The sequence below is a fragment of the Lissotriton vulgaris genome, chromosome 6 (genome assembly GCF_964263255.1).
Source record: "Lissotriton vulgaris chromosome 6, aLisVul1.2, whole genome shotgun sequence".
Classification (NCBI taxonomy): Eukaryota; Metazoa; Chordata; class Amphibia; order Caudata; family Salamandridae; genus Lissotriton; species Lissotriton vulgaris.
Window position 1 is genome coordinate 390,597,365 of NC_141694.1, and position 20,305 is coordinate 390,617,669.

The 20,305-nt window shown below is 42.9% G+C and overlaps 1 protein-coding gene across 1 annotated transcript in view; it reads left to right on the plus strand.

The window, feature by feature from the left end:
* MYOM2 (myomesin 2) overlaps window positions 1-20,305 on the plus strand; it is a 731,038-nt gene that overhangs the window by 401,138 nt on the left and 309,595 nt on the right. Inside the window, exons 16-17 of the mRNA XM_086926415.1 lie at window positions 10,958-11,132; window positions 16,279-16,400. Of these exons, the coding sequence (XP_086782541.1) occupies window positions 10,958-11,132; window positions 16,279-16,400 (297 nt within the window). The remainder of the gene's footprint in view (window positions 1-10,957; window positions 11,133-16,278; window positions 16,401-20,305) is intronic.

Here is a 20,305-nt window from a genome sequence, read left to right on the forward strand (position 1 = left end):
GGATGGTTATGAGTTGCAGTGTTAGAACAGTCTAGATGACATTCAATAACAAGATGGAAATCCCCACTCCAAATAATACTACTGTGGATAAAGTTAAACGGTGTCTCTAGATAGCACAGACAAATTCCAGATCATCCGCATTGGACCAGTATGTGCTAATAATAGCAAAGTGTTTTCCTTGGATTACCAGCTGTAATATAACATATTGTCCCTTTTGTTCGGGTACCTCCACCAGCAAGCAACCTCGAAGCCCTATCCTTAACAGTAAAGCCACTATCCTGGTATAGCCTTAGTTGAAACCCTAGGAGTAGCCCAGTTACTAGCGAGTCACTTGCGTCTAGGGTTGTGGTGTGTCTCTTACAATAGTGTGATACAAATGCTCTGCTGCATCAAATAGACTTGGAACCTCCTCTTTTCCAGGAGTCATTTAAGTATCCTACATTCCAAGTGATAAGTGTAACCCCGATTGTTTTGGTGGCAGGTAGTGAGATGGAAGAATACTTTTGGTGATATGTAAAATAACCTAGGTGACCAGAAGTGCCAAAAAGGCATCGAAGAGTGCTTAATAATCCACCCCAAGCATACACTCCAATATTCATAAGAGAGCATGAGGTCAGCAGCCAATTCACAAAATGATATATAACAAACTAATGCAAACAAAACCTGCTTCCTCCCCCCACCCACACTGATCATCCCTAGCATCAGTAACAAGAGAAACAGTGTCATTAAAGCAATAATACAAATACAAGCAATTATCCATGGTCAGAAGTGATACCCTAATAGGAGAAACTGTGTCATTAAAGCGATAACAAAAATACAAACCGAAGTATCAAGGTAAATGTGCAATGCACTAGGGTGCAACTCATTGCAGTCGACCACCCTGACACCTAACAAGAAGGAAGGACTGATTGCCCTTTAACGGCAGCCTGATATCAGCAGTCCCTAGAAGAGGAAGTTAAGGCTTCAAAAGAACAAATGTCTATCAGAGTTAAGTGTTGGCTCTATATTTGTCTGGGGAGTGACAAATGTTGCCATTTCAGACAACACCATTTAAGGCTTACTTACGAAGGGAAAGCGAACAATTCTAAAAATCAGAGATTGATTGTGCCATCAGTTATACATCTCAGGCACAGACAAGTAAAAAAAGGGCCCTGGTAGTTCAAACCTAGAAACCAGTAAGGTTCAAGATGGGCTGGTGTCACTGCCATGCTTGGAGGACTGGGTATAGGGGTGATGCTGGGTGTGTGTTCCAATTACATTCCTTATGCTGTGAAGGGCCTTCGCCAGCGACGTGAAGATAGTTGTTTTCCAATTCATCTTACATTGGAGTCTGGCTCGATACAGCATGGTGTAGGGTTCCTTTTGCTCACCGAGAAGGGTCTTAACATCTCAGAAAGCTAACTGGGCCTTCTGCACCCGAAGAGTTTGGAGCCTTGATATGTGATTACACCCTTCTCCCCAGTGACTGAAGTACAGTGTGCTGGTCATGGTAGTTGAGAAGCCTGGCAATGACGTGCTCCCGGGACCGGAAGAGGGCCCAGAAAAGGGCTCCACAATGAAGGAATTATAGAAAAAGTTAGTGTCAAATAGATTGCATAACAATTGTTCAATTAATTATTCTATTCGCCAGGTATTGGTGGATTCAGGGATGCCTACCAAGCATAGATTGTTTCACTGAGCGTGGGCGTCCAAGTCCTAATTATAGGCACCTACATTTATTAATTCGGCACATAACTTTTGCTAGTGTACAGCTATAGTGGCTTGATCCCACTCCAGTGAAGAAATGCGCTGCTCAGTAGCGCTCGTCTCCTGCCTGGTAAGGCAAGCCTCTGGCTGATCAAGATGGCCGATCAGGTTATCAATTTTGGAGTCTATACATTAGAGGCTAGCGCTCATCTGGAGTGGCAAGGCATGCGTGTCAGGCTCAATGGAGAGGACAACTGCAGTCTTTGGTGAATCACCAGACTAATCTATTTTGCAAGCAGTATCTTTATGAAGCTGAAAGCCAAACTTGAACTGGTTTGGATCAGTTTTACCATTTATAAAAAGAATCACTGAGGAGATATGCCCTTTTGCTAAACAATTCTGGACCAACCCACTTCAGCAGGGTGGGGACAGGTGAGAAGTAATCTTGAAGTCTCCTGAAGGTCGGGGTCCCAGCCTGTTACTGAGGGTGGTGGAGTCGGAGCTGGCACCAGTTACAAGTCAATCACAAGGGCAATCTCTAGGACTGTTTAGCAGGTGATAAGGCTTTATGGATGCACCAATGGGTAATCAGAGGCATCAATCGGTTATCAAATGACGGGCAGTCTATAGGATGCAGGGGTACGTCAGGCACCTACTCTGTACAGGTCCCCCCTGCTCCACAAGCCCTAAAAACCAACCCAGGGCCACATCACCACAAATAATTTCTGACTCCAGAACCCCGAAGATGGCATGCCAGGCACAACTGCAGGAGGAAGGCACATCTGAGGAAAGATTGCACCTAGTCCAAGGGGCGCATCGTGCAGCACTGGCAGGCCAGATCTGGGGAATAAGCAGGGCTAATGAATAATTCACCCAACTTCCTAGTCATCAAGGTAAGGGGAACCACACTAGAGGGAAGCTGTCTTTATTGGAGAGAGTCACTAGCTATCAGAAGCACAAGGGGCCACAGCGTATGTCACCATTGTAAGGAGCTCTCCCAGGCACGCCAGTCTCCAGCGGCCAGTGTTTCCGAGGACCGTTGGGGGAACCCAGGGACCCATACCTGCCACAGTGAGCAGCCTAGGATCCCACCCCAGTCCGTCCAATGCAGTGTAGGCTCAGGCAGGCAGTAGACCACACTGGCTCCCTGTATTTGACAGCAGTCAAGGCTGTCCTCTGCCCCAGCCAGTCGTAGTGCCCCGAGAGCCGTTTGTTGCTCACCCGAGCCCCTGACAATAGGGAGGCACCACAAGGCCGCGCTCTCAGTCCTGCGTAAGAGGGAAGCTCCCAGAGGGGATTCCCTTGAACAGCCAGCTCTACCTCACCTTGCAAGGCAGGTCAGCCAGCCGCAGGTCTCTACCTCTTCTGCCGGCCACAAGGTCCCACCTCCAGCACCCCATCAAAACATAGCGCAGATGTCTTCAGCAGGGGGGCATTGCCATGCGATGTCTGCATCACTTCTAGGAGCCCGGCCCACCAACAGGTGTGAGTGGGCCTTGCTGTCCTGGCCTGCCGCCAGGTGAGTGGGCCTCAGTCCATGAGGAATGGGTTGCAGTCCTTGTAGCTCTGCTAACAGCCGTTGAAACGGCTGTGCAGCCACAATCCAAGCACCAACATACATGTAGCTATCTCACAGGGTCCCCCAGGGCATTTAGGGGGGCAATCAGTCTTGGAGCGGAATGATGCAAGTGAATATTGCAGACTAGGTAGTGGAGCTTCTAGTTCAGGCTGCCATCTTAAATAGCTGCAGCCCAGGCCCAGAGCTGGACTGGCTCGACATTGGCTCCCCCTCCTCCCAGTTCGAGTAGAATTGCCAGGGATGGTTACTGTTCCCAATCCGGCCGTGGCCGCACCCCCTGTGGTAGTGATTAATTCACGATATTGTGTTTAATTCTTCATTACTGATTGAGTAGTTTTAACAAATACAATGTTTGTGAAGGCAACAGGATACTGGGCCTAATTATGGGGAGCTTGTTCAGATAGAATGTCACTTTTAGTAGTTGTAAAGGTGTTGGTTTCCCTACAGTAGAGCAATGAAACATAAAATTCATTAGACTAGAACCAGTGGTAAAGATTTTCATGAGGATATTAAGTCCTTGCTCGTGATATTCTTCAGAGGGAAAAGGATCACCATTCAAGGCCAGAAAGTTGATTAGGGCTATGATGGCTGAGAAAGATGGATGAATGCCCTGTAAAAAAATGGTGAATGCAATGAATCTTAGAACTTTCGTGACATTCTTGTAATAGGTTGTTATAAGAGAGTGACAGACAGATTTATCAAAACTTTGAGAGGGTGCAAAGTCAAGCAAAGTGACTCAAGGCTTCGACATGATATTTACATTTCAGGGCAAAGCTTTTTTGTGTCGGAAAGTACCCTTTTTATAGCGTAAATAGCACATCGTGCTACTTTGTGCTATGTTACTTTAAAGGTGTGTTCCATGGATGGTACTTGAGAATTCCAAGGCAACCGCCCAGGTTATTTTGCTGCAAAGCCAAATCTACTAAAATTGTTAAACTGGGCTTTGTGTCAAAAGGTAATGTTATTGAAAAAGGTGTAGCGTAGTAGAAATGGTTTTATTTCCCCTTATATTTCACTACTCTACTGTACAGAGCACATTCAATGTGTAAAATGTAAAAACAAGTATAGGCATTGGATTTCATACAGGAATGGTACCATTCCAGTAAAAAAAACTCCTGTGGTAGACAGCACAGACAGACCATTGTGCAAGGGTGTGAACGGTCTAGGCTTCCTTACAGAATTCCAGCGGAAAGCAAGAGAGCGGAAGCAGGCCATAATTAGTAAACATGCCTATCTGCGGCTCTCTGCCACCGCACATTGCAACAATTTTGGTTGCTGTGCTGTGTTGTGTTAGTCTTTTGTAAATACAAAATACAACCCCATAGGTAATAAGATTAAAATTAATTCATTTTATACTTTAAAACAAAATGTGTATAAATGTAAATTTTATGATGAAAAAAGTTTACATAAAGAAAAATCATTTTTATTTTAGTAAATATTTTAATAATCTTTTTTATTAAAAATATAAATGTAACTAAAAAAGTTAATTAATATGAATTATTTCTATACATACTTTAAATAATTTAAATATATAATAAAAACATCTATGCATTTTGCTTTAGGTGGGAATCTGTTATTAAATATTTGATTTTTTTTAAATTTAATTTACTATACTCATCTTAAAACATATTTCATAATTAAGTTAATAGTACAATAATATCTTTTTATTTTGTGCTACTTTTGAAAAAGTAGATACAATTAATGTACATAATTATTTATCTGAAACATATTTTTGCTATTTCTTTTAAAGTGTATTAACCTCTTTCTGAATTTTCCATATAATTTACCATACAGAGCTCTTCTTCTCGGTGCGAAGCTCTTCATCTAGGTGTGCCTAATTTCTACTTTTAACTTTACAATCATAAATTAGACTCCGCACCTGAAATTAGTGGGTCAAGACACGTAAGTCTTCACATATAGTAAATGTACACTTGTAAAAGGTAAATCACCAAAGTACTATATTTACTAGAATTTGTAGATTTACTCATCCACAAATTTACCTTTGTGTATTGCACCTTAAGGTTTAACCTAAGTTACCATAAACAAACAGAATTACATTTTGGCATAAGGGAAATGTTGTCTGAGGTGAGAGAGAACTACTTTAACTTGTTCTTGATGTTTCTTTTTAGATAAGGAAGATGCAAGAATATAATCTAAGCATACCGCAACATATTATTATTATTATTATTAACATTTATAGAGCGCCCGGCTACCTCTGACGGGGATGTCCCGGCACTAGTAACGGCAACAACAGCCAGGATTCAAGGCCAGATGAAAGGATTCAGGGTAGGCTAGCCACGTTTTCAGTGTTTTTCAAATTAATCATTCTGTTTTGGCCTTCCTGATGTGTACAGGCACAGAGTTCCATAAGGCAGCCGTTTTTACCGAAAAATTCTGGCTTTTTTGAATCGTGGGATTACGAACAGTTCTTGAAGATTAGATTTTAGGACTGTGATCTGGGAATATTTCTGTACTCTCTTTTTCAAGTGTTTTGGGCCATTCTCTCCCATTGCTCTATATGCTAAGGTCAGTGCCTTAAATTCTATTCTTTTCCTTACTGGCAGCCAATGAAGGCTTCGTAGATGGGGGGAGATATGATGCCAAAGCGGCACATTTTTAATCAGCCTTGCTGCCGCGTTTTGGATAATTCTCAATTTCCTGATCAGATATGCAGGGAGACCTAAGTACAGGCTGTTAGCATAGACTAATTATGATGTAACCAGTGCATGCACTACCGTTTTCCTACAATCAATTGGGAGGAAATTAAGGAATCTTCACATAGCTTTTAGTTTCCGAATGCACTGGGAGGAGACATGACTGATCCGGGGTTTACCTGTAAGTGTGGAATCGAATTGAAACCCCAAGTTCCTCGTGAATTTCACTGGTAAAGGAGGGGGATTTAGCTCTACAGGCAACCCGAGTTCTGCCTGTGGGGGATACATCTGGTTAAAAAAACAGCACCTCAGTTTTTTTGGTGTTCATATTCAATCAGCTGTCGTTCATCCAAGATGAGATGTTAAGAAGACACTGCTTGAAATTAGTCAAGGCTGTCTCAGTGTGTTCTCTAAAGGAGAACACCAGCTGAGTATCGTCAGTATAAGAGACAACCTTCACACCCAATTGTTCAGCTAGAAAGGCCAGAGGGGCAAGGTAAACATTGAAAAGGGTAGTGCTCAAGGCAGACCCCTGGGGGACACCGCATGTCAGAGGTCTAGCAGGTGAAATATAAGAATGGAGGGACACTTGTTGCGACTGGTCGTCAAGAAAGGATTTGAACCAGGCTAGAACAGTTCCAGTCACACCCATCAATTGAAGCCTTTTTAACAGGATCCGGTGAGATACTGTATCAAAGGCTGCAGAGAGATCCAGCAGCACTAGCATTGCACAGTTTCCCTGGTCCACTGTGGCACGTACATGCTCTGCCACCTCGAGCAGAGCTGTCTCCATGCTGAGGCCTGCCCTGAAACCTGACTAGGAGTCATATAAAAGATTGTTGGACTCCAGGATGGCTGGCAATTGTTTCTGGATCTCTGCTTACAAAATGTTGGATGGTGCTGGGAGAAGAGAGATTGGCCTAAAAATGTTAAGTTCTGCTAAATCAGCATTCCCCTTTTGAGGATAGGCCTTACATATGCTGTTTTCCAGAGGGTAGGAAAGAGCTGATCTCAAAGAGGAGTCCGAAATGGAGTTGAGTATAGGATTGAAGCAAGAGGCCAATAGCTTAAAAAATCTGGCGGGGCATGGATCAGCCGGCGAGCAGGATTTTATACTATTTAATTCCAACAAAGATGCTTTAGGGCTAACAGGGCAGAATTCTGACCAATTGTTTGTGAGTTGGAGTGTGTATGGTAGCTTCTTTAACTTTTCAGACTGTAGAAAAGAGGAGTAGATTGCCTAAATTTTCTCTTGGAAAACGATGTCTTAGTCCTCACAGAGGGTAGCTGAAGGGGAAATCGAGCTCTTCAATGCCATTGGCTTAATACATACCAGGACTAAATTGAAGATCTCTTTAGCAGAGTTATTAGAGGACTTGATTTTATCTGCCAGATAATTCCTAATAGTAATACTCTTAAGTCTCTGAAATTCTTTTTTAAGCCGTTTTATAGAAGTATTTAGCCTCAGAGCCATAATGATTTCTCCATGCATGTTAAAGCTTCTTGGATGAATGCTTTTCTGACCGAAGTTCCGTAGAAAACCAGGGGGGCGAAGGTTTGTTCCTGGCTAGCTTCATAGACTTGATGGGGGCAATTAAAGAGCAGAATTAAACCAGCAGTTAAAGACAGAGGCATCCTGGCTCTGCAAATGTAATCTGTAGTTCTGGTTCAAGGGACTCTGGTACAATTTTACTTCAGTTTCTTCTGACCTCAGACATTGACCCACTCTGCTTAGGACCAGAGATCAGGGTCAAATTAAATGGAATAAGACAGTGGTCCGACCAGGTTAGCTGTAGTGGTGTCTCAACTGTTAAAGAATGATCATTGGTAAACATTAGGAAAAGTGTATGGCGATAAGTGAGTGGCCGATATTACTTTTTGGGTTAAATTTAACCCCAGAAGAGTGTCAGCCATTTTTGAGGCGAGGGGGCATTTGTCATTATCCATATGAACATTAAAATCACCTAACACTGTGAGATTGGCATACCTCAGTGAGAGGTCTGCTATAATGTCATACAAATCAATCAAGTGAGCCACCGGGGAGTCTGGTGGTCTATAGACTAGCAATCCAGTAAAAGATGAGACAGGCAAGATTTCTATATCGAACAATAGGGCCTCGATCGACCCTATGTTCTCTATTTTTTTTATTTGTAATCTCTCAGGATTACAGCGAGTCCACCTCCCCGTCTGTTATTTTCGCGATTGATCACGGCTATCCTGTAGCCCTTTGGGATCGCCAAAGATATAGCAGGGTTATTACTGTCTCTTAACCATGTTTCGGTCAGAAACATTATATCCCAATGGTCTGAGTCAAGGGCAAGCCAAATGTCTTCAGCGTGTTTTGTAATGACCTGCAGTTGACTAGGCAGGCCCTGTAGGTGAGGTTAGACATAGAAGGGTTTTCCGCAGTACCTGCAGTAGGGGTAGCACTATAGGGGAACCTCTATTATCTTTTGCTACCTTCTACTCTTTATCTAACTTGAAGGAGCAACCAAAATCCCTTTCTACTTCTTCTTGATTTTCCTTGCCAAAATCTATGCAGGAAGGGTCAGAACATCTATGTGGCTTCAGTGCCATTAGTTGTTCATTTGACCATACTATTCTGGTCCGTTGATCGAGATCAAAACGAGCAGCGTGGCTGGACGCGTTCTGGATGTGGACACGCACAGATGGGCTTGCCTTAGGCGTGCCTTTGGTGTGCCAGTGGCACACCTGCTGCGCACGTCCACTGCGCGGTCGCATCATCTGCCCTTTTTATCTTGGACACGTGCAATAGCATCTTAGTGAATAGACCGATAACCTCAGTGCCAAAGAGGAAAAATGATGCCCTGGAGCTATAACACAGCTCCTTTACGGTGTAAGTGCAAGGTGCTCAAAAATACGAGGCAGGAAAAATATACACAATTTTACAATTTTACAATTTAAAAACTGGTCTAAAATCTGCCAGGTATAAAACAGTTAAAAACGCAGCAGCAATGACCCCTCGAGCCTTAACACGGCATATATACTCAGCTGTGTCTCCGGCGTGGATGCGTCATCTGCTCTTTTTATCTTGGGCGAGCGCGGTAGCATCTTGGTGAATATACAGCTAACCTCAGTGCTAAGAGGAAAAGTGGCTCCCTGGAGCTAAAACACAGCTCCATTAAGGTGTAAGTGCAAGGTGCTAAAAAATACAAGGCAGGCAAAATACACACAATTTACAATTTAAAAACTGGTCTAATAGATATCCAACATACTATTATGTCATAGAAGATGCAATTTGACAGTTCTTGGAATGCAGTAGGAGCATGGCAGGGGTAGAAAGGTATAACTAAATATTAAAAATGTCAATATTTGGCATTGAATGGGGTATTTCAATCATCTCCTTTTTAATTTTTTTACATATTTGGAAGCCCCTTTTAAAGATTCTTTGGTCTGCCAGTCATGGTGCTAAACTGATCCATGATTAGCTAATAAGAGGTAAAGATACGGATATCTGAGGAAAAAAAGCAATGGGCCTTGAAGAAGTGACAAAATCGTTACTTATAATATACAAATAAGAGTAAATTAGTAGGTGAAGGAGACTGTAACTTAAATGGTACTACTGGACCTGCAGCACTTATTGCACCACCCATTTAAGTGGATCCTCAAAACATGTCCCAGGTCTGCCATTGCAGCCCGCATGCAGATTTAAACTGTACATTTGACTTGCCAAAACAAATAGGCTGTGCCCTGTCTTTACACAAAGGACTTGATCAGTGCATTGTCCCTGCAGCCAGGCTGGAGCCAGGGCAGGGGTGGCAGGAAATTCCAAGAATTTCTATGGGATTCTCTATAAATGTCTACCTACTTTAAAGAAGGCACCAGGTAAAAAATAGGACCTTCAGACCCATTCTTCTGTTCACTTTCTGGACCTGAAGAAGGCCTCTCAGAGGACTGCCTCCTGCTCTGGCTCTCTGTGTACTTCATAAGACTTGTTTGCTGCACCCCGAAGGACTGCTCTGCTGCCTTAAGCCTGCCTTGAACCTGCTGCCTGAGCCGTGTTCAGCTGCTTTAACCCAGGACTACCAGAGTGACTTCAAGGGCTACTTAACTGTCCTCCTGATCCGAGCCTCCGGAACAGAAAATGCTCCAACTATCTTGAACCTGCACCTGGACCCAACCTGAGTGAGTCACAATACTGCAAGTTATGCCTTCCTGGAGTCTTGTGAGTGGTGTTAAAAGTGCCCAGATAGCCAAAATGCAAAACTTTGGACTGTGAAGATGTTTGCCTAAAACCTACTATGAGAACCAAGAGGAGACCTGGACGTCTATCCACCTAAGATGAATCGCCAGTTGGCCTGGCTTTGTGGCAAGTCCCCCATGGTTGTTATCCACACCTGCAGTTAATCCTGCTTAGTGGTCAATCGAAGAAGGGTAATCCAACCTTGTGGAGCCCTCTTTGGCTACAGCCTCCAGCCCTGCCATGCTGGAGAATGCTGACCTCCACATTATAACAGAGCAGCGACCCAGCCAACTGCACAACAATGCGAATCAGAGATCAGAGCTGCACAGGAGCACACTGATAGTTTGCTCACAGACCTTCCAGGGCAACAACTACCTTCAAATGGGCACAAGGGCAACACCACTGAACCTACATGACGTTTGTTACATAATAACATTCTTAATTTTCCTGATTGCTATTAACTTTTGTGAGATGTAGATTATTAAATACATAATTCTACCCTTTAGATACTATTTTGGCACACACAGACATAAAAGCATACACCTGACCTGCCCTCAATAAGCCCTATCAAATCCTGTAGACGTGCTTTTTTTGCTAACCAAAATTCTTGACTGTCAGTTACCTTAAGCTATATTCACCATACTTCCCATTAACAAGCAGACATTCACAAAAGTCCCTTACTGCTAAATTTCAAAACGATGAGTTTCATATTTCTGGTAGGTGCGAAGGGAATGTCCTAATTAGAAGTGTGTTTTAATTGTATCAACAGTCACAGAAAACGAGAAAATACACTAATTGGGTATCTAACGAGAGGCGTATTTCTATTTATTATAGCTGTGCCATCAGCCCCTGGTCGTATACTGGCCACAAGAAACACAAAAACGTCAGTTGTTGTACAGTGGCATAAGCCAAAACAAGAGGAGGATTTGATTGGCTACTACATAGACTCTTCTGTGGTAGGATCCAACCACTGGGAACACTGTAATCACAAGCCGATTACGTACAACAGGTAATGAAAACGTTCTGCATGGTTTGAAAAATGATGAGCAATGTAACTTTAATGTGAAAAGTGTTGGTTTGAGGAGAGATGGACACATCTAAGAATGGTTGCTTCTTGGCCGAACCGCCATCTAGAGTTGCTGCCTCCTATTTAACTGAAGGCATTTAACACAAAGTTTAAACTATGTTACTAGCCACTAAAAAACCTAATTGAGATTCAGGTGAGCTCTGTTGGAAGTAGCTTGATTATGTAATCAATCAAAAGCTGAGTTATAATGATGTAGTATCTGTCATACTAAAGCTAACACCGAGGGGCAGATTTATGTCGGACTTGCAGCACTTTTGTGCCGCCGTTGCGTCAATTCTGTGACGCAGCAACGGCGTAAACCCTGCACCGCGTTGCGACATACTTACATTGTGACGCATCTATGGAGATGCGTCACGGTGTAAGGCCCTGCGCCACATGAAACCTGCGTCAGGTTTCATGGTGGCGTTTCCAAGCAGGGGTGAGTCGTTCCGTCGCAGGAATGCCCCTGAAAAGTGACTCAGTGAAATCTACAAGATTTTACTGAGTCACTTTCCCAACGGTGATGCGTCAAAACCCTGTGCCTGCTTGAAGCAGGCGTAAGGTATACACACCACGTTAGAGATAGGGCAAGTTGGAATAGTGCTGGAATTGCATGCCGCACGCAACACAACTTCAGCACTGTGCCAACTTCACGCCCTAGATGCGACACGCATCTGTTTATTCCTGTGCCATGGTGCGCCGCATCGTAAATGCGGCGCATCATGGGAGGCGCAAGGATAAACTTGCGTGCCCTATCTTTCCTGGCGCATCTCTGCCGATTTGCAGAGATGCGTCCGGCAACATAAATCTGCCCCCAAGTGAGCTTCACAAGTTAGTCTAGTTAAGAAACTTTAGCTCCTTCCAGCCAAGTGTACCACTTATCACCTCATACACAGCATCACCGATGACATCACAAATAACATCATCAGTGAAACTACTGCCACAAACAGCATCTAATAAACATGCAGGCGACGGTGCAAACGTGCACCTGACGCTGGTCTTGTCAATAATGAATGGAGCAATGGGGTGCGGCTGGACATCTTTCTCCCACATTCACGTGCAAGAGAGCCCTGTTCAATAACTATGACTGGAACACTGGGGAAGCTATCACCTATCCACTCATCCTTCTCCAATATCCAGGCAGCAAATAGAGGAACAGGGCACTGGCAGCAGCTTAGGCTTTTGGGGGCAGGGAGGCAGTGGAGGGGAAAAGAGGAGTGTTAGACTTTGCTACCCTGTCACAGGCCAGCAAGCAGATAATAGAGGTTCTTTATGAGCTCTTTGGTAGTTCTTCCTGGGTTTAAAATAGTTATCCTCGGCCGATATGCAAGGTAGAGATAAATGCAAAAGGCGATAGATAGTCTCTTGACTTTTTATTGAGGTGGAAGAGAGTTTTTGAAGGTGGAAGGCCACACAGCTGTTTCTGGTGAATGCGTAAGACAATCTGATTCTTCCATATAGCGTAGAAGTTCAGCAATTCAGCTTCCATTTTCATCGCCGGCTCTTTAACAATGTCAAAGAGGATTACACAATTGTACTTCACCCCTGGGTCAGGGCCATGGTGTATTTTTTAAACAGTCCTAGTCCTGGGCAGGTTAGAGCCACTGGGAGTGATGCCCTTTTCGTGAAAGTCTCAGTCTCGCAACAAGACAAAGCCGTAGAAACATTTTTGTTTTTAATCAAGTGTGTGTGGAACCAGCAGGGCATCCTCAGAGGTTTTTTTTATGAGATGTCTCTCCAATGAGATAGATTTTTCTACCTAGTCACTTTTTCTTCTATTTTCAAACACCAGAAAGAATCTGCCCACCGCTTGTCTCCTTTTTTCAGTGTTGCTAATCTTCACATACAGACTGAGTAAGAAATGTATACATAACAAACAAGTGGACACTGGACTTTGACATGCAATTTAATTCATGCTCAATGTCAGTTCAACAAGCTCCCCGCCCCCAGCACTTTGATCCAGCCAGTTTTAAATGTATCACAGAGAGTTCCATATGTAGGTTTCCATTGAAAATGTTTTTTTTTAGGGTAACGTTTTATATATGACCCATAAACATTATGTTCCAAATTTACATTAAGTAGGAGGTACAGATTTTTGGGTTTTTGAAACTTTATTGTGGATTGGTGAATGCAGGCAACAAATTATAAGTGAAACATATAGGGCCTTATACACACACACACACAGCATCTTCTGCTCTGAGGTGCTCTTGCTTACCCTTGGTGATGAATATTTGTGTACAGACTTTCATTTTCACCCTTGATCTAGTGGGACTATAAATGTCATCATTGATATACACATTTTGCTCCACAAATTGTTGGTACGCAGTCAGTGTCCTTTGAAGGGTAAACAGTGGTTCCAAGATCCCACAGACATCACTATGCATATCTACCCCTTCCTCTGTACCTATGTGAGTTCATATTTGCACAGGAAACAGCACATTTACTGGTGACAGCATGCACTCTCCCACTCTACTCATGTTGTTAAGACTTAAGTTTGCACAGTGACGCTGAGTGGGACAGTGCTTGCATTCATAAAACAGCCATGGGTAGATGTGGTTGAGCAGTCAAGGCTTAGCTCAACCAAAGAGGCTAAGATTAAGTGAAGTACCATACTGCAACTCCGATTGCAATAAGGTGCAAATGCCAAGTGAGATTTGTGATTTTTATAAAAAAAATCATAGATTTTCTGCATATAGAAATGCATGAGCATACAAACTGTTAGGGTAAAACAATTTAAAGCAAAAAAATCAAAAAAACACAATGCCCCTTTATTGCCTTAAAATAAGACAGCAGGAAATCAAGGAGCATGGAAGTACACACTGTGTATCCTTGTAAATTACTGTGAACATAAAAATTAGAAAGAAGAAAAGTTCATTTTACTTACTATATAGTGGTAGTTAGATCTTTCAGCTTTACAGTGGTATTCCCCCAAACCTTTTGTCTTTTTTCTCCATCTTTTACTGATCTTGTCCGGCCTTAGGACTCTGTGCACTTTACCGCTGCTAACCAGTAATAAAGTGCAAGTGCATACTCCTTCATACATGGCAACATTGGCTTATCCCCAATCAGCATATGTAATTTCCTTATAAGTCCATAGTAAAGTGGTACACCATCTACTCTGGGCCTGTAAAGTAAATGGCTACTAGTGAGCCTGCAAGACTGATTGTGCCACCCACTTAAGTCGCCCTTTAAACATGTCTCAGGCATGGCATTGCAGCCTGTGTGCGTAGTTTTAAACTGCCATGTCGACCTGGCAAAATAAACCTTTGCCAGGCTCTAACCTTCCTTTTAATACATGTACGTCACTCAAAGGGTAGGCACTAAACAGCCCCAGGGCAGGCTGCAATATATTAACAAGTAGGACATCTGATTCTAAGTTTTACATGTCCTGGTGGTGAAAATATCTTAAATTCGCTGCTTCTCTAATAGGTTAATATTGGAGTAACCTTATTACATTTAATATACTGTAAAATCCAATTGGAAATAGGTACCCAGTTCATGTTTGGTGTATTTAGAACTGTAATGAAAAAAAACCTCTTATAGTAAAGTTGAAATGTAATTTACAATTTTAAAAAATGCCAGTTGGCATTTTCCTGCCTTAGCCATTTAGTGCCTTCAGCCTGTCATGGGGTCGCATGACTGTGAGTAGTTGGCAGTTGGGCTTAGTGTATTTCTCTTAGAGAGCAACAAACAATGGAGAGTGTATGTGTGCCTTGATGGGTCATCACAGGCAGGATGGAAAGTCGGAGCTGGGCCCAACTCCACTAACTCTTGAATAGGCTGTGTCCTGCCTCCACACAAAGGGGTGAATAACCCCCAGTAGTTAGTCTGGAGCCAGGGCAGGGTAAGCAGGAAACGTATGCACTTCAAAGAGAAGCATCTAGAAGCTTCTCCCACTTCAAAGGAGGCCCTGGAATAAATTTTGGACCTCAGACCCCAGCTCTTCAGTTCACTTCTGGACCTGTTAAGACTCTGCCAGGAAGAAGGACACTGCTGTGCTACGGAAAGGACTGCCACTTTGCTGGACTGCTGCTCTGAAGGAACCACTGCCCTGCTGTGCTGCCCTGCTGCCCTCTGCCTGAGTCAGAAGGACTGGTCATGTGTCTCTTGAACCCCGAGCCTGGAGTGACCCCAAGGGCTAGCGTCCTGAACCGAAACCCCAGCAACATAACATTCTTCCATCAACTTTGCACCTGCACTTGGACCCTGTCATCTATGAGTCTATCCTTCCAAGTGGTTCCTACCCAGTCCTGGATCTTTGGAAGGTGGATCCAGCAAATCCGATGCATCTTCTCTGCTGCATTGCACAACCCTGAACAGAACAAATACAGCATTGCTGCTACATGGACCAAACAGATTCCTAAACCCGCATCGCTGCCTCAGTCCTCGAAAATGGTGAGAGAGCTAGGCCTAGCAGTAGTGAAAACATATTAAGAGTTGTTCACTACCATGACATGTAAAACTTAATAGTACACGTCCAACTTTTTAAATACTCTGCATCCTGCCATGGGGGTGTCTAGGGCCTACCTTAGGGTGACATATATGTATTATAATTGAACGGGTTTTGCCAGGCAAGAGGTTTATTTGCCAGGTCTTCATGGCAGGTTACAACTGCACATACAAGCCCTGCAATGGCAGGACAGAGACATGTCCTGCCTCCACACAACGGGCTGCATACACTTGATTCTTAGTCTGGAGCCATTAAGGCACAATTTTCCCACTGGTTGTTAGAATACTCTCTGCCCATGCAGGACATTTGTTAGGTTATTCCTTGAAACAGGACTTCACATTAGGGGTCTATTTGAAGATTAACATAACAGACACCTGACAATAACTATGCCAACATGACATGGGAGACCTGTTGCCTTGTGTATGCTGGAGTCATTTGGGCAATATATATTATCCAAAATGGCAGGCAACTCTGTATTTGGTGACAGAGCCACCAGTGGCATCACTGACATGCTCTTACCTCCAACATAGAAGTTTGCTAACAGGCCCTCAAACCTTAAATGTGTCCACTTTATTCTCATGTAAATTCTTTAGAGCTATTCAGTTTTGTCTAAAAGGATGGATCTACTTCATTTTTCAGGTTTGTTGTTCATGGTTTAACAACTGGAGAGAAATATATTTTCCGTGTGAAGGCTGTTAATGCCGTAGGGGTCAGTGAAAATTCTCAAGAATCTGAAGCTATATCAGTGCATGCAGCTTTGAGTAAGTATCTCCCAATAATTTTTCGTGTTTGGAAAATTTTAATTAATAAAGAAAACAATGACACACCAGAAATGAGCCACGTGTTAAATTCAATAATTAAATATGAAAGGTGGGTTCATTCCTATGGGTATATTAGTCCAAAGAGGAATCTTTGTCTAACCTTTATGTGCATTTATTTGCTTTGTTTCTACACTGTGAACTAAGATGGGACATTTTAAGATTATCACATTTGTTTGATTATGCTTAAACAAACATACCTAAACATTGCATGTGGAGAATTTGATCAGACTATGATCCCCATTACAATTTGGTCTTAATTTCATTTCAGCCGAAACAGAAGTTATCAGTAGAAGTGGGCGGAACTCATGGAGTTTTACTCTGTGGAATTCCATGGAGTTACATAAAAGGGGGCAGAAGTCAGTATGTTGTGCTCCTCTGGCTGATTTTTAGTGCTGGGAGCTTATACTGTGCTTCAAAATCAGTGCGAACTGCATCACAGGGGGTGCCAGAGGGTTCTGCTTCTTTGCTGCTGCTCAAGTAGATTTTCTACTTAAGCGTAAGGTTTCTGAACTTGAACAGTCGTGACTCCTCATGTTGAAAAAATCTCACAGGGTGCCGTTCTAGTGTCTGTATACCTCGCTAGGAGACACAAATTCTCACTCGTGCTCACCAAATTATTGCTGGTGAGCCATATGTGTGAAAATCTCCGCTCCACAGCGGTTGGCAGAAATCTCATGTCATCTGTGGCAGCAATCAGTGTGATTTCAGTGATGTGGTTGTCACGGATTGCTGATTGGAGGCAGCAAGTTGGTGGTTTAGTTTCAGATATTGAAAGAGCTATTGGTTGATGGTTTTGTGCATACTTTATACCCTTAGTACAGAGGAGCTGACACAATTCATGGCATGCATTGCTTACCTTCATACCACAATATGAATCTTACCACCTCAATTATCCCTTGCATGGTAAATCCCCACATCCCTCTCTTTCTGTAATTTTACTGTTTGGCAAAATCATCACAATCCCTTTTTATAGGGAAACCTCCGTCTTGTGCTGTACTTGTGTTCTATGTGACATCTATATCTAGAGTAGGTGACATTCTCTTCAGACCTCCACTTATTTTTAATGGCCACTCTTCAATTGTAGGGGCTGTTTACTCTGTCAAGAGCACCTGTGGTTAATTCTCATCCACTTGTGTTTCATATTGTGTCATTGTAACAGCTTTTGTAAGCATTGCTCTTGGTGGATAATTGACTTTTCAGTATTCTTGTGGTTTGCAAATTCTTTTCCCTCTCCTTTATGTCCCTGAACCTCATCCCAACCCATACTCTGCCCCCAGGAGTTAGATAACTGTTAGTAGTGAGGCTGACTAAAGTACCATTACTATACAGTGACCAACAACCTTCTGTGACCCCTATCAAATGCTACAACAGCCCCAGTATTCAGGCAAGTATTTCCTGGTTCCATGACAAAGCACATAACCCAGACAGTGGCGACCTGTATGGCTCATGGGTGGCACGCGGGGGGGTTACGTAGAGGGTCGCGTTGGGGGTGTTGCATATATTTTTTTTCAAAACATAAAAAAAATGTACCTTTGCACCAGGTTCTGTGTCTCTGTTCCTGTTCTTGTTCGTCTCGGACGGAAGCACAGCCAGGCCTAACTGACCAATCACAACACAGCACTGGAGCATTGTGATTGGTAGGCACGAAGGCTCCCCAGACCAATTCACAACATTGCAATGCAGCACTGTGATTGGTTTTGAGCATCCTTTTTCGACACTCAATCAGGGAATGGGGGCCTGGGCTTGTTCTCCACGCAGGCTGTAATGCAGCCTGCATGGAGAACGGGGAGAGTGTGCCTGACTGGTTTCGGCGGCCCGAGAGAGCCGACCAAACAGTTATTGCGGACTTAGGAATGGAAAATCCACTCCTTCCCTGCCCTGCACCGAGAGCAGAGCAGCCCTGCCCACCCCCGCCCGCAAAGCAGCACGAAACATAAAATGATAATAACTTACAGTTATTAGCATTTTACACTTCTTCTTTGCAAGGCTTAAAAGCAGTGGGGCCACGCTCCACCACCATAGCAGAGGAACCTTCATTGAACCCAGAGATAATCTAGTGCTCACTCATCTTCCATTCTGCCAGCCTAACTCCAGCTAATTTGCTGCTCTACTTGCCTAGACCCTGTAAGGTCTAACCTCACAGATGCACTTCTGCTCCAACAACGGATAACACCTTGGATCACAGAAAATTCAGATATTAGAATCTGTAGATGCTAGCTCTTTTCATCACCCTTTCCAATGATGCTGTAGCTTCATAGGCCAGGACCCAGCTCAGAGTTTCATCAATTTTCCAAGACTTCTTACATAGCTGTCATGTTCTATCAGGTCCCAAAACATTTTATGGATCCCAGAGCATTCCACCTCTCCCTCCACACATGTGCAAAGTAAGCTCAGCATTGTCACTGGGAGATCAGTGAATCTTTGTACACTGTTCATTTACTCTTTAGTTTGAAACTTGAATAATACCTCTTCCAACATCCTTGGGCCTTTATGACTGGCCTCCATATTGATACTTTCACATGTAGAGTATTACTGTGTAAACATAAATCTAGCACTTCTGGTGGTGCAAAAAGGGTGTCATTCTGTGCTTTGTCACCAACACGTCCATCATCATGCTCTAAAAGATCACAATTATTTGCATCCTTGGAATGAATCTTATGTCAACTTGCTTTATCCACTCATATAAATCAATATTTTTTATTTTTTATTTTACAGAGTCTTATATAGGGCAAACTTGACCCGAATCGGGTTGCAGAGCGCTTTACATAGCAACAGTTGAATTACATGAGTACACATTCATTTTTTTTTGTTAGGCACGAGGAGATTAAGTGATTTGCCCAGAATTAAAGGATGTTCAGCGTCATTGCCGAGACTCGAACCCAGGTCCACAGATTCAAGGTCAACCGCTCTAGCCGTTAGGCCAACTCCTCTCCCCAATTATTGCTGACCTGTGTGATCCAGTTCTTATGAGATGCCAACCTGCTTCTGATGTAGGTTGAAGCCCAGCTCTGCCCATCACTCTTGCCTGAAGTGATCCAATAGCTATTGTTGACTGGTTCTGTGGCATTACACTATTCTGCAGTGGCAATAAGCCTAATTTATCTACAACCCACCCTTGTGAAAATCCATATTTTGTGTTCACTCAAAAGATACATGTAGAGGACTGTGCACACATTGGATGCACAGTGAATGCACCTACAATGATCCATTTCAAATATACTATTGGGCATGCCAGGGGTTGTGTGATGTATTCAATGCCTAGCTGCAATTTCTCAGATCAAGTGGGAGATGCAGGATCTGAAATGATGAACTGGGTTCAAATCTGATTTACAGAGTGATGGGATCTTAATCAGAACAGTATTGTGTAACTGTAATGTAAGGAAAAGATGTGAGGCTTGTGTTCAGGAATGATGAAGCAACAGGAGAGGGTCACTGAAAACAGATTCATAGGAGAAGCTAGCCAGGGCAAAAACACAATAAAAAACTTGAACAGTATCCCCCACTTAGAATTTAAAGAAATAGGTAATATATGCATCCAAATATATGTCCCACAACACTTTTGATTTTCAATCATTTATTATCAAAAAAATACATATCTTTTTTGTTTTTCATTTGTTTTATCCAAGGTAATTCTAAAAGACACATTCATACATATAGTGAACAATATTGTGTATACATAGAAGAAGAGCCCTCAATCTAGAAGTTCAATAGTTGTTCATGTTTCCAAGGTGACAAACATAGAAATCATGCGAAAAGACAATACGATAAAATACGTAACTACATTAAATATATAAATAACAATATATATATTATAAGAAGAAACAAAAAAAATAACAAAATGGGTA